General features: G+C 37.1%; 1 protein-coding gene across 9 annotated transcripts in view; it reads left to right on the forward strand.

Moving 5' to 3' along the window:
- USP3 (ubiquitin specific peptidase 3) overlaps positions 1 to 12,795 on the forward strand; it is an 89,990-nt gene that overhangs the window by 66,780 nt on the left and 10,415 nt on the right. For all 9 annotated transcript variants that reach the window (XM_002825532.6, XM_024232968.3, XM_024232967.3 and 6 more), the window contains 3 exons: positions 1,846 to 1,992; positions 5,454 to 5,560; positions 5,729 to 5,809. In XM_002825532.6, the coding sequence (XP_002825578.1) occupies positions 1,846 to 1,992; positions 5,454 to 5,560; positions 5,729 to 5,809 (335 nt within the window). The remainder of the gene's footprint in view (positions 1 to 1,845; positions 1,993 to 5,453; positions 5,561 to 5,728; positions 5,810 to 12,795) is intronic.

Below are 12,795 nucleotides of genomic sequence, written 5' to 3' on the forward strand. Positions count from 1 at the left end.
AATATACTAAATAAAATATTTATTAAGGCTTTCAGATAAGTCAATGAAGTTATACATTTAAATGTTTAGAAAGACAATTGTAAATGTCTCTTTAGTAAGAATTAGAAAAAGTTCCAGTCTGAGCAGCAGGGAGTGTTCTCTGGTAAATTTCACAAGTTGAAATAGACTCATAACCTACCTTTATAGAATAGCTGAGTGTTCCGTGATCTCATGTAGTTTAAAGAAGATGTGTTTGTAATGGTATAGGAAACACTAGAAAATAATGCATTTTGATATAAGAAAATCACGGTATGGTTGGACACATACATTAATGTACATGAGGCACGTTGTTTTTTAAAATGGGATGGGCTTGTGTTGACTTGATGAAAATGCAAATTGGTATAGCTATAAGGTGCTGGTTTTCATGATAAATTTTAGGAAAATGATGACTTAGATATTAGGTTATTTTGGGGAGAGAATGAAATTTTTTTGTAAGTGACAGAATTTCAGATATTATAACTTAAACTACTAATCTTACCTTTGAGTCATGAAAATAATGGATATTGTAGTAAATAAGTTTAAGGCACCTCCTTAGATATACAAAGGAACTACCAACTTTGAATGCTTTTGGCTGAATTTTAACATTTGTATTGATGAGCCTTAGAAGAAATACTTGAACATATATATTGATATTTAGTTGCCAGCTAGTTTAGAAAAAGCTACAGTCAAATGCCAGAGTAACTTCTGACTTTAAGTTCCAAAGTTCCATTGATTAGGGAGATTGTGTTCATAATTTATAATTTCCAGAAAAAGGGGAAAATATATATTGACAGAAACTTTGGTTGGAAGAAATTTTGTTTATGGAACCGTTGCCTGGAAGAGTAGTGGGAGTTTTGAATCTTAAGACGACACCAGAAAAACTTAATGATTTAGATTAATTAAAGAGACCTTCCATGCTGGCAAAATGCAGACAGAAGTCTTTTTTATTTTAGTTTTATAAAAGTACTTTATATAGCAATGCTTTCTTTATTTCATCCAAGTAACTTCCCAGACCTTCCACCTGTTCCAGTTTCATTGTGTCTGCCTTCATTCCTGTTCACTGTCATTGATCTATATTCATATAAGAATTTCATATAGTTTCCTGTCTGACTATACTGTAAGAAGTAACCTAAGAATATGTTGTTATATAAATTCAAGTTTTAGGATAGAGCATAACTGTATATGAGCCAATGCATTTTTAAAAAGTATTTAAAAGATGTCTTCAGTCAGAAGTTAGAATGCAGGTAGAGAAGGTTATACATCTTTAACTCTTTCAGTAAAGTTTTTCTTCTTTTCAGGCAGTGTTTAAAAATTAGTATCTTTCAATCTAAGGAGTCATTAATAATTTTAAATTCCCCTTTCTTATAGTAGTGGTTCACACCTGGTTTTCTAGTGAGGGTAAGAGGTGAAGCTATGACACTGGAGCATCTTCTAGAGAGGTTATGTGGGCAGGAAGAAGAGTCAGAGTCCACCAGGAAACACAGGTGTAGTCCCATCTCTGTTACTCTCTTGCTGTAGGACTTTGGGGAAGTCACATACCGCCCCCCCACCTCCACAATTTCCTCACCTCTGAAGTGAGGAGATCATTAAAAATCCAGTTAGCTCTAATATTTTTTGGTTTTCAAACCTATCTTTAAACAGTAGAATTCATTTTTGAAGAGAAATTCTGTCACCTGTGGAGCTTGCGGGCATGAAGGTGAGGAAACCTGGCTGTGCTTGTGAGCACGGGGCTGCAGTCCTTTCCCACGCCTTGGCCTCTTGCTGGTGTGGCTGGGCACAAAGAGCCCTCCACCCGGCCTTATAAGTGACTGTTTCTGTTTGCTTCAGGGGCTATCAACAGCAGGACGCCCATGAATTCATGCGCTACCTTTTGGACCACCTACACTTGGAACTCCAGGGCGGTTTCAACGGTGTTTCCCGCTCGGCAATTCTGCAGGAGAATTCTACTCTGTCTGCAAGTAACAAGTGTTGCATGTAAGATTTAGTTGCCTTCTGTTTTTTAGGAGGGCCTCAGACATTTCTTTTGGTGTTAACTATGTGTTAGATTTATGACGGAAGGTAGAGGGGTTTCTTGGACATTTGTTGGAATTTTTCGTGCCCTTGAACTTTGTGACCCAGTGAACTAGCACATGCCTCTTGCTTCCAGACCAGAGGCATCTTGTATTTGCATCCTGATTTAGTTCTGACTGTGATTAATTGGTATAGATTATTTTAAATCTTGAAAAAATAGAAAATATTTGTACAATTTAGCATTTAGAAGATTTCCTCCAAATATATTGAATGATAGGCAGGAGACTTAAATTTTCATATACCAAAATAATATTTATTCACTAAAAACAAAAGCCTAAAACATTTTGAATGTGAACTTTCCTAAAGCTTCATTATGGACTTGAACTTTCCTAAAGTTTATCTGTTCTTTAATGAAATCGAGGCATTTGTAAGTTCTCAGAAGTTTTTCTTGCCTCTCAATATGAATAAAACAAAGCTTTTGGATTGCTTTCCCAGGTACTAGTAGCCCCCAAGTATACACTGAGATCAGGACACTTATTTTGCTTGAAGAAGGGAAGATTTACTGATATTTTAGCCTGGATTTTGGTCAGTTGCAGCCTCCTTTGTTTAAATGTTTTGAAAAGTTTCATCAGTATTGAGCTACATGGGAGAGATTTACAAGAAGACAAACCCCTCCCCCAAACAGAGAGAAAAGAGTAAGTAACATATAGGTGTCGTTGTAGTATTGCCTGGCAGTCCATAAATCGGATGTAGTAGGACTACTTCTTTTTAATGGCAAAGCAGGCTTATAGCTAACCAAGCAGTGTTTGTTAGAAAAGGGCAACCAATGTGAATTGCCATACTTCTCAAAATGCTTGTCCCTCTAGGTCCTAGTAGCTGTGATTCCAATTAGAATCCAATACGAAAAGGGAAGGACCTGTGACCTGGGAGAATTGTTCTTCCTGCTAGCACCAAATTAAAAAGTATTAAATGAAAAATTCTGTTTTGTATTTTATCATGGCATATTCATCCACAAAGGATATTGATCTGGGCTCTATCATGGATAGGTTGTGTGAGGTGAGAGAGGGTATATGTCTTTATGATTTTACATGATGCCTGGGCACCCTGTGGAATCACACTGTGTAATACTCATAGAATGTTCTTTTAGTGCCTCATGAGTTTTCAGGACTAATCTATCCCTTTTCATGACATTTTAAAGATTAGGAATTGCAAGTTTCATTAGTGAGTTAGGGGCAGAAACCAAACATTATCAAATATTAAAAATTCAGATTTCCTTCAGTGCATTGGAAAAGCCATTTCAGGATCTAAGAATATTTGCTACAACTAGAAAAAGGTCTCTTGTGCAATGTCTTTGTTGACTTCACCCCTACTGAAGGTGAAGGTGAGGATGGTGGTATGGAAGAAATAAGTGGCAGATGTGATCTTTATAGCACATAGGAAATCATTAGTGCCAGTTAAAGGACCCTAGAATCATAAGAGCCTATCCAATAAGTATTCAGTATTTAAACAGTTGCGGTTATAATAAATAAAACTCATTTTTAATACTAAGTCGTGGTATATATGAAACTTAATATTAAACATGTCAGGCAGCTAAAATCTTGATTAGTATCCATTTCTCAGAGGAAGTGATTACAAGGAAGAACTACATTGAGTCTAAATGTAATTCTTAATGAAGCAGTTTCCATTTTAATTAAAGGCAACCTTGTATGTGAACATCAGCATGAAAGGGTCAGTTACAGTCCCTTCATTTTCAGCAGGGTTTTTTTTGCTATGTCCTTTTTTAGTGACACAGATATTAAACCTAAACCTGAAATGGCCACTAGGTTCTACAACTCCCATTCCCTCTTCCCCAATGCCATCTTTTTAAAAAAAATTTAAGACAGTATGTCTTACAAACAATACTTTAAAAAGCAATAACAAAGTTACAGCCTATTTATTTTGTCAGTAAAGGAAGGCTTTTCCTAGAAAAGGAATCAAACTTTTCAAATAGAATTGCTTGAGTAGGTTTTGTCATCATTGCAGTAGGTTTAACTTAAAGTGGTCTAGAAAATATACTTCAGTGTTTAGGAGTAATTGATTCAAGTGACAGAAACCATCTTATATTGCTATTAGCAAAAAAAAAAAAAAAAGCATGTATTGTCTCAAGTAACTCCATAAGTGCACGAAGGCTAATAGACAAGTGTTCATGTAGTACTATTAATGATAGCAAACGATTGAAAGAGCTGTGTTAGAACAGATATTCAGGCCAGACCAGCAGTATGACCTTGGACTAACTTAACCTCAGCGTCCTCATCTACAACATGGGGCTAACAGTAGCTACCTTACAGGTGTGTTGTGAAGATTAATTGATTGAATAGATGGAAAGAATGTGCTTGGAATGGAGCCTGCATGTAGTAAGTGCTATTATAAGTGCCTACTACTCCTGGTCTCACTGGTACGCTTTATCAGTAGTTCTTGCTTCCATTGTATGTCCATACTCTGACACACCGTGGAGCTGTCAGGAAGAATGAGGTAGCTGTTTAAGATACACACTTAGGGAAAAACATAAAAGCAAGAAGCAGGTGTAATCTGACTTCATACTAATAAAATAGTGGCAAACACTTTAAGTGCTTTATTTTTGGTAAGTGCTCTTCTAAAAGCACTTCACATACACAACTCTCTCATCTACACACTGGGCCTCTGTGGTGGGTACTCTTTCTGTATTCCTGTTTTATATCTGATGGAGCAGAGGCATAAAAAGGTTAAATAACATTAGGGCAGGTGGTTTTGAAAATTGTATATTTTCAAAACAGTATATTCTTCATCTCCACAAGGAAATTTGCAGTATTAAGTGAGCTTTTTAAAAAATGTTTTCGACAGTAATATCCAGCATTTTCAATTGTGAAGTTTTATTTCCAGCAGTAATTACTAAATCTGTATTAAATTCCTTTACTTCCTTTTCCCCAAATCTGACAGATGTCTGTATAAAAACTCTAAAACTATCTCAGATCAAGGATGTTCGAAGTCAAGTAATTGTGAGAGTTCCCTGTAATATGAGAGGCCTTGCAAAGATTCCAGTACAAGGCAGTTTCATCCTTTTGAGGCCTAACTTGGGGAGGAAATGGAAGGAGTCATGTCATCCTGTGCAGAGTCATGCATGTGAGCTGTGTTATGACAGCAAATGGCCAGTGTTAGTTACTCTTGGGGAAAGTAGTGCGACTGGATGAGGGCACTGGGGGAGGCCAGTTGTAGCTTAAACCTTTTATTTAGTATGTGTCTGTAAGGTTTTGAAATTTTTATATTATTTTTTAACTTAGAAATAAATGACTTAAATATTCCCTCAAAGGGAGTCATCTGTAGGGGCTTTAATAAATATTTGTAGTTTTTTAAATGTCAAAGAGATGGCTTCTTACTAAGATATTTTCCTATGTGGTGATTTTGTTTAGAAATGGAGCATCTACTGTTGTCACGGCTATATTCGGAGGCATTCTCCAAAATGAGGTTAACTGCCTCATATGTGGGACAGAATCTAGAAAGTTTGATCCATTCCTAGGTAAGATATATGTGGCATGTGGATATATAATATTTTATTAAAATAAATTTAATGTTTCCTTCAAAAAATAAGTGTCAAGAGAAATCTAGAAATACATCAGTTTGTGAAATTATTTTGAATGGACATATATGCCTTTAACAGCTCTGTTTACCTATCTCTCCTTTTAAGACCTTTCATTAGATATTCCAAGTCAGTTCAGAAGTAAGCGCTCTAAGAATCAAGAAAATGGACCAGTTTGTTCGTTACGAGGTAAAGATACTTGAATGTTCTAAAATTTTTTTTCTTTAAATAATTGAATAGATTGATAAGCTTCATTTATATGTGCTATGTGGTTAATATCTTTAATGACTCTGTGTTGTAACTTAACAAAAGTCAAACTTGAATGTCTTTTCCTACCCCCCAAAATGTTATTGAATAAGAATGTGTGCCATAAGATACTGTGTGAAGCATAAAATATTTCTCACCTTTTTCTTCTTTTTAATACTGACTTTAAAATAGAAGGTCTGTAGCAAAAGTTTTTCTGACCAAGAGAAACAGAAGTTATTCTGTGGTTATCCCACTAGCATCTATAGGAAGAAGAATACTCAGCAGAGTTTTATAGATTATGGTATTACGTATTCTGTTGTCTAATAGTTTGAGAAATCTATGGATGATATAACTGCTGCTTAAGCCTGAGGCCCTGCTTTTAAGACTGTTAAAATTCACATTTATTTAGGGAGATTTGAACATATTTTTTCCTTGATGAGTACTAGCTACTGTAATCAAGGCAGAAGACCTTATTTAAAATTTTATCCTAGACCATAAGTGTACAGACAGGTCACAATTAAAATGACTAATTGTTCTTGCTAGTTATATAAAGAAGCTAGGATAGACGAAAGAGGGCCGAGTCTGTATTTTATCAGAAACTCTACACTGAAGCTAACAGTTTCTACTCTGATTTGTATGTTCACTAAAAGTAATTCTCTTTTCTCTATTTTAGGGAGTATTGTCATGATGGTTTGTTTTTTTTTTTTTTTACAAAACAAACTGCACTGTCCAATATGATAACCACGAGTCATGTAGCTATTAAAATTAAATTAATTAAAATGTAAAATTCTGTTGCTTAATCACACTTGAACCACGTGTGCTCAGGAACCACATGTGGCTAGTAGGGGGCACCTGCATTAGACAGCACTACCCTAGGATCAGATTATCCTAGTAGAAATAAAACTTTTGTTGGAGAAGGGCTAGGCTTCTCTGTGCTACTGGCATTCTGTGTAATGTGAGGCATTTGGCTTGTTAGAAGCAGCAGAGGTCTCAGACACTTGTAGCACTGTTGCTCAGGTTGTTTCTAGAAATCTGTCAGATGATACATGGTATGACTAGACTACACTCCAGTAAGGAACCAGAGCAACTCTGTATATGAAACATTTTGTAGATGCTCTTAGTTTGTTCCTTACCTACACAACCAGTGTTGATTGTCTTCCTTAACAGGAATACAGAAGAAAAAGCCCCACTCCCCTTCTCTGCAAAATATATGGCTATAGTATGTGTCTCCAAAACTGTTTTTGGCCTATTTGAGATTAAGAAAATATCACAGTATGCTTGATATTGTCAAATGTCACACATTTTCTCTTTATATCTAGGGCATGTGAATACATGCTAACTTAATCATAAATATCCGAATATCTGGTTATTTACAGTGGAAGTCAGTGAGAAAGGAATTAGCCTCAAACTGTATCATTTTATAAACTCTTCAATAAGAACAGTAATAATCACATTAGTTTAAAAACTGTTCCTCACTGTAAATACATGGATATATATCGGAACAATACTTTTTTTTTTTTTTTTTTTTTTTTTTGAGACTGAGTCTTGCTCTGTCGCCCAGGCTGGAGTGCAGTGGTGCGATCTTGGCTCACTGCAACCTCCGCCTCCCAGGTTCAAGTGTTTCTCCTGGCTCAGCCTCCTGAGTAGCTGGGACTACAGGCGCATGCCACTACGCCTGGCTAATTTTTGTATTTTTAGTAGAGATGAGGTTTTGCCATGTTGGCTAGGCTGGTCTTAAATGCCTAACCTCAAGTGATCCCCCCTCCTAGGTTTCCTAAAGTGCTGGGATTACAGGCGTGAGCCACTGCACCCAGCCTGAACAGTGCTTTCTGATGTTTAACAAAACTCAGTAAATCCAGATGATCTTTGGCTAGAAGATTTAGAGACACTAGTTTGTTTAGGCTTCTTTCCTTGCTTCCTTCCTTCCTTCAGTGTTGTTTCCCTCATTCTGAGTTGGTTCTATATGTAGTTGTTACTGACTTCCATAATTCAGTTATGACTTATCCCAGAGTACTTTAATACCAAGCAGAGTCTCACTTCTTGAGCCCATCCAGGAGGAGAGTGCATGACACAGCTTATAGATGGCTGATTTTTCCCCAAACAAGAAAAGTGGCAAGTGGCATCTGCCTTGCATCCCACGGAGTATTTTTCTTGGCACAGTATCCTTGAAATTTGATGTGATTGGTATTAGCTTCAGGGGGCCCAGACCATCCTAAGTAGTTTAGGGTTTGGCTGGAAACATGTTTCCTGTATTCTCAGCTGGCTTTTGTTTGAATCCCCAGGCTTGATTTTTATTTAAGAGCTTATTGTCGGCTTTAAAAAGTCGGTGACAGGGTCTGGTACCTCCTCATTGTGTTTTTGTTGACCACCCTTATCAATTAAGGGCACTTCTCTTCTTGGACATCCAGAATGTCATGGACTTCAGTTGACTGATACACCTTTCTTTATTTACTGGAGATGGAGACTTGTGATTACCTAGTAAGTCTTCTACATGCTTTGAGTCCACTTGGCAAGAACTACTTGTGTACTTTTTGGATTTGTAATTGTTAAGCTTAGTTTTCCTTTAGAAAGGAAAAGTGATGGTGAGAAAGACCCATCTTAAATAACTTTTGAAGTTAACTAAAAATATGCATATTGCAAAAGGCATTAAATAACCCCAGTTCTAAAACCTGACAAAGATACCATGAAAAAGAAAATGTAGCTTAATCTCACTTACTTATATTATAGAGCGAAGAATCCTAAATAAAGTATTAGCAAATACAACTCAGTAGTGTACTAAAACAATAATATACAGAGATCAAATAGGACTGATTTAATACTATAAATATAATTAGGTGAAAACAAAATGCCCTAATAGGCCAAATGCCTAGGCACAGTGGCTTATGCCTGTAATCCCAGCACTTTGGAAGGCTAAGGTGGGAGCATTGCTTGAACCCAGGAGTTTGAGACCAGCCTGGGCAACACAGTGAGACCCTGTCTGTACAAAGAAAAAGAAGGCCGGGCGTGGTGGCTCACGCCTGTAATCCCAGCACTTTGGGAGGCCAAGGCGGGTGGATCATGAGGTCAGATCGAGACCATCCTGGCCAACATGGTGAAACCCCGTCTCTACTAAAAATACAAAAATTAGCTGGGCATGGTGGCGAGTACCTGTAATCCCAGCTACTCGGGAGGCTGACCCAGGAGAATAGCTTGAACCAGGGAGTCAGAGGTTGCAGTGAGCTGAGATCGTGCAACTGCACTCCAGCCTGGTGACAGAGCGAGACTCCGTCTCAAAATAAATAAATAAAATTAAATAAATAAAATAATAAGAAAAATTAACTGGGCATGGTGGTATATGCCTATAATCCCAGCTTCTTGGGAGGCTTAGGCAAGGAGGATCACTTGAGCCCAGGAGTTGGAGGCTGCATTGAGCCTGCACTGCTCCTGTACTCTAGGCCTGGGTGAGAGAGTGAGACCGTGTTTAGAAAAAAAAAAAAAAAAAAAAGTTCAAATAGATACTGATAAAATCCCAAATCTATTCTGATTAAAAGGAGAAAGGGGTGGGTGCAATGTAGTCCCAGCACTTTGGGAGGCCAAGACGGGCAGATGACTTGAGGCTAGGAGTTCGAGACCAGCCCTGGCCAACATGGAGAAACCCCATCTCTACTTATATAAAAATTAGCCAGGTACGGTGGCATGTGCCTGTAGTCCCAGCTCCTCGGGAGGCCAAGGCAGAATAATGGCTTGAACAGGGGAGGCAGAGGTTGCAGTGAGCCGAGATTGCGCCACTGCACTCCAGCCTGGACAACACAGTGAGACTCTGTCTCAAAAACAAAGAGAAGAAAAAACTTTTATTAGGAATAGAAATGTTAACTTGGCCGGGTACGGTGGCTCAAGCCTGTAATCCCAGCACTTGGGAGGCCGAGGTGGGCGGATCACGAGGTCAGGAGATCGAGACCATCCTGGCTAACACGGTGAAACCCCGTCTCTACTAAATATACCAAAAAAAAAATTAGCCAGGCGTGGTGGCAGGCGTCTGTAGTCCCACCTACTCGGGAGGCTGAGGCAGGAGAATGGCATGAACCCAGGAGGCGGAGCTTGCAGTGAGCTGAGACTGCGCCACTGCACTCCAGCCTGGGCAACAGAACGAGACTCTGTCTCAGAAAAAAAAAAAAAAAGAAGAAAAAAAAAAGAAATGTTAACTTGATGACAATTATTCATTAAAAGCTATCAGTGATCATCATAGTTAATGGTGAAGCACTGATGATTTTCCATTAAGGCCAGGAATAAGCCAGGAGGCCTACTGAAATATTGCTCAGACATCTTCTGGAGGAACAAGGCAATAAACTAGGAAAAGAAATAAGAATAAATTATAGAAGAAGAATGACCAAATTATTAACATTTGCAGGCAGATTGATTATATATCTAGAACATTTCAGGAAAATCAGTTGGAAAATTACAAGAAATATTAACAACTATTGCCATGGAGAGTGAGACTAGGCAGGAGGACACCTGCTTTTCTAGAAGCTCTCAATTTTTAAAAAATCAAACACAAGTAATACTTTGATAAATATGTTCTAAACATGGAGCTAAAAAGTTTAGGTAAAAAGCCAGCTGGCTTTCTGTACATAGCAAAATAATCTATTCACAGTAGCAATAAAAACTCAAAAGTACTTAATAAATTTAATAAGGAATATGCAGTACCTTAATAAAACATTATAAAAGGACAGATAAAGCCTGAATAAAAAGAGCCACATCATATTCTTGGATGGGAAGACCCAATATGGTAGAAATGTTCCATTTTCTCCCAAATTACTCCCTACATTTATTCTAATTTATTCAAAAATTCCTCTGTAAGCAGAAATTCTCAAGAAGAGCTAAAGAAGTTTCTAAAATGAAAGTAAGGTAGAAACATAGCAATGAGATAGGAAATGTCCTAGAACTACTAATCTAGAGCAGGTGCTAATGTAAAATATTTATGGAAATTTACAATATGCGAAAGAATGTCAAACCAGTGGGACGAATAAGAAATTAGGCAATAAATGGTGTTAGTGTAAATTAAAATTAATTCGGGAAAACATTAATTTCCTCCCTGCCTCATATCCTTTCCCTGATTAATTTGAGGTTTCAATATTTAAATATGAAACATAAAACCACAGGACACTATAGGAAAACGTCTTTATGATCTTGTCATAGGGAAGAGCTTTCTAAGCCAGAACCTATAATGGGAAATGTTTCATAAATTTAATTGAGCAATGGTAAAAGACCATAAACAAAGTGGAAAAGAGATGATAAACTTGAGACAAACATTTGGACATATATGAAAAAGGTGACTTGGGCACAGCACATGAGTAAGATATAAATGATCATTATAACATCTAAAAAGTGTTAATCCTCACTTATATTCAAGAAAATTTAAGTAAAACAAGATTGGTGAAAAGGATAAAGATGGATATCAGTGGAAGAGGACACTCATGTTGGTGTTATAAGTATAAATTGGCATGGTTGTTTTTGGAGGGTAGTCATCACCATTTTTAATAGGCATTTCCTTAGACATACTAATTTCACTTACAAGGGTGGACAATAATATGTGTAAAAGATTTTAAACACTTTGTTATTGAAAAAAATCAAACAATTTAAATGTCCACCAGTAGGGTAGTGGTTTAATAAATTGCATTATGTGGCAATTAAGAAAGATAAAGTTGACCAGTAACTGTGCCATAGAAACATAGCTACAAAATATTGTGTAGTAAAAAACTGTCCATGGAAATATGTGTGTGGAATAATTCCATTTGTGTGAGATAAAAAACATTTATATGAGTGTTAAAATTCTTAAACAGCGTACACTCTGCTGTTCACAGTGATTATCTCAGGGAAGTGGGATTCAGGAGGGAAATGGAACTATGAATTATTTTTTTCATTTGTTTTAACCGATGTGTGTCACCTTTATAATACCTATTTGGGGGAAAGTAAAAAATGCATATTAACTTAATGTATACTTCCAAACTACTGCTTTGCTAAATTAAATTTATATAGTATATAAAGTTGACCTAATAACTTCAACAAACCAGCTTTATTTCTCACTTTCCATAGAGATGCTGTTTTAACAGTTTATATCATGTGGAAGACTGACAGTTGTGAAATATATGCCCTGAAATCTTTGAGAATCTTAAGAGTTTCAGAAAGTGGTGCATATATATATATCAATGTATAATATATATAAGCATATATACTTCTATATTTTAATATTTATATAAATATATATTTTTCCTTTTTAGGAAATGGAATAAAATACAAATGAAACATTAAGCAGCTTCCTCAGATCCAGTGTGAACACTGGATAGCTAGTAGACTCATTTTTTTTTTGAGATGGAGTCTTGGTCTGTCACCCAGGCTGGAGTGCAGTGGCACAATCTCGGCTCATTGCAACCTCCACTTCCCAGGTTCAAGCAATTCTCCTGCCTCAGTCTCCCGAGTAGCTGGGATTGCAGGCACAAGCCACCATGCCCAGCTAATTTTTGTACTTAACTGAGAATGGGGTTCACCATGTTTGCCAGGCTGGTCTCGGACCCCTGACCTCGAGTGATCTGCCTCCCTCAGCCTCCCAAAGTGCTGGGATGACAGGCGTGAGCCACCGTGCCTGGCTGCTAATAGACTCTTTACAGGCCATATGATTCACTTCCACATGTGAGCTCTGAGGTGAAATTCACACTCATGCTGCTGCAAAATACTAAACTGAGGTACATTTCAGGGTCATTCAGGCTTTTCAAATAGTTGAATAGTTAAAACAGCAGTTGCCAAATCTGTGAATGTTAAGGGTATATCTAGATAGTCTTCCTCTTAAAGAAATATGTGTCCATGTGTTTATATGTATGTTTGTGTTGGGTTTTTTTTTTGTGTGTGTGTGTGTGTGTGTGTGTGTGTGTTAGATGGAGTCTTGCTCTGTTGCC

The sequence above is a fragment of the Pongo abelii genome, chromosome 16 (genome assembly GCF_028885655.2).
Source record: "Pongo abelii isolate AG06213 chromosome 16, NHGRI_mPonAbe1-v2.0_pri, whole genome shotgun sequence".
NCBI lineage: Eukaryota > Metazoa > Chordata > Mammalia > Primates > Hominidae > Pongo > Pongo abelii.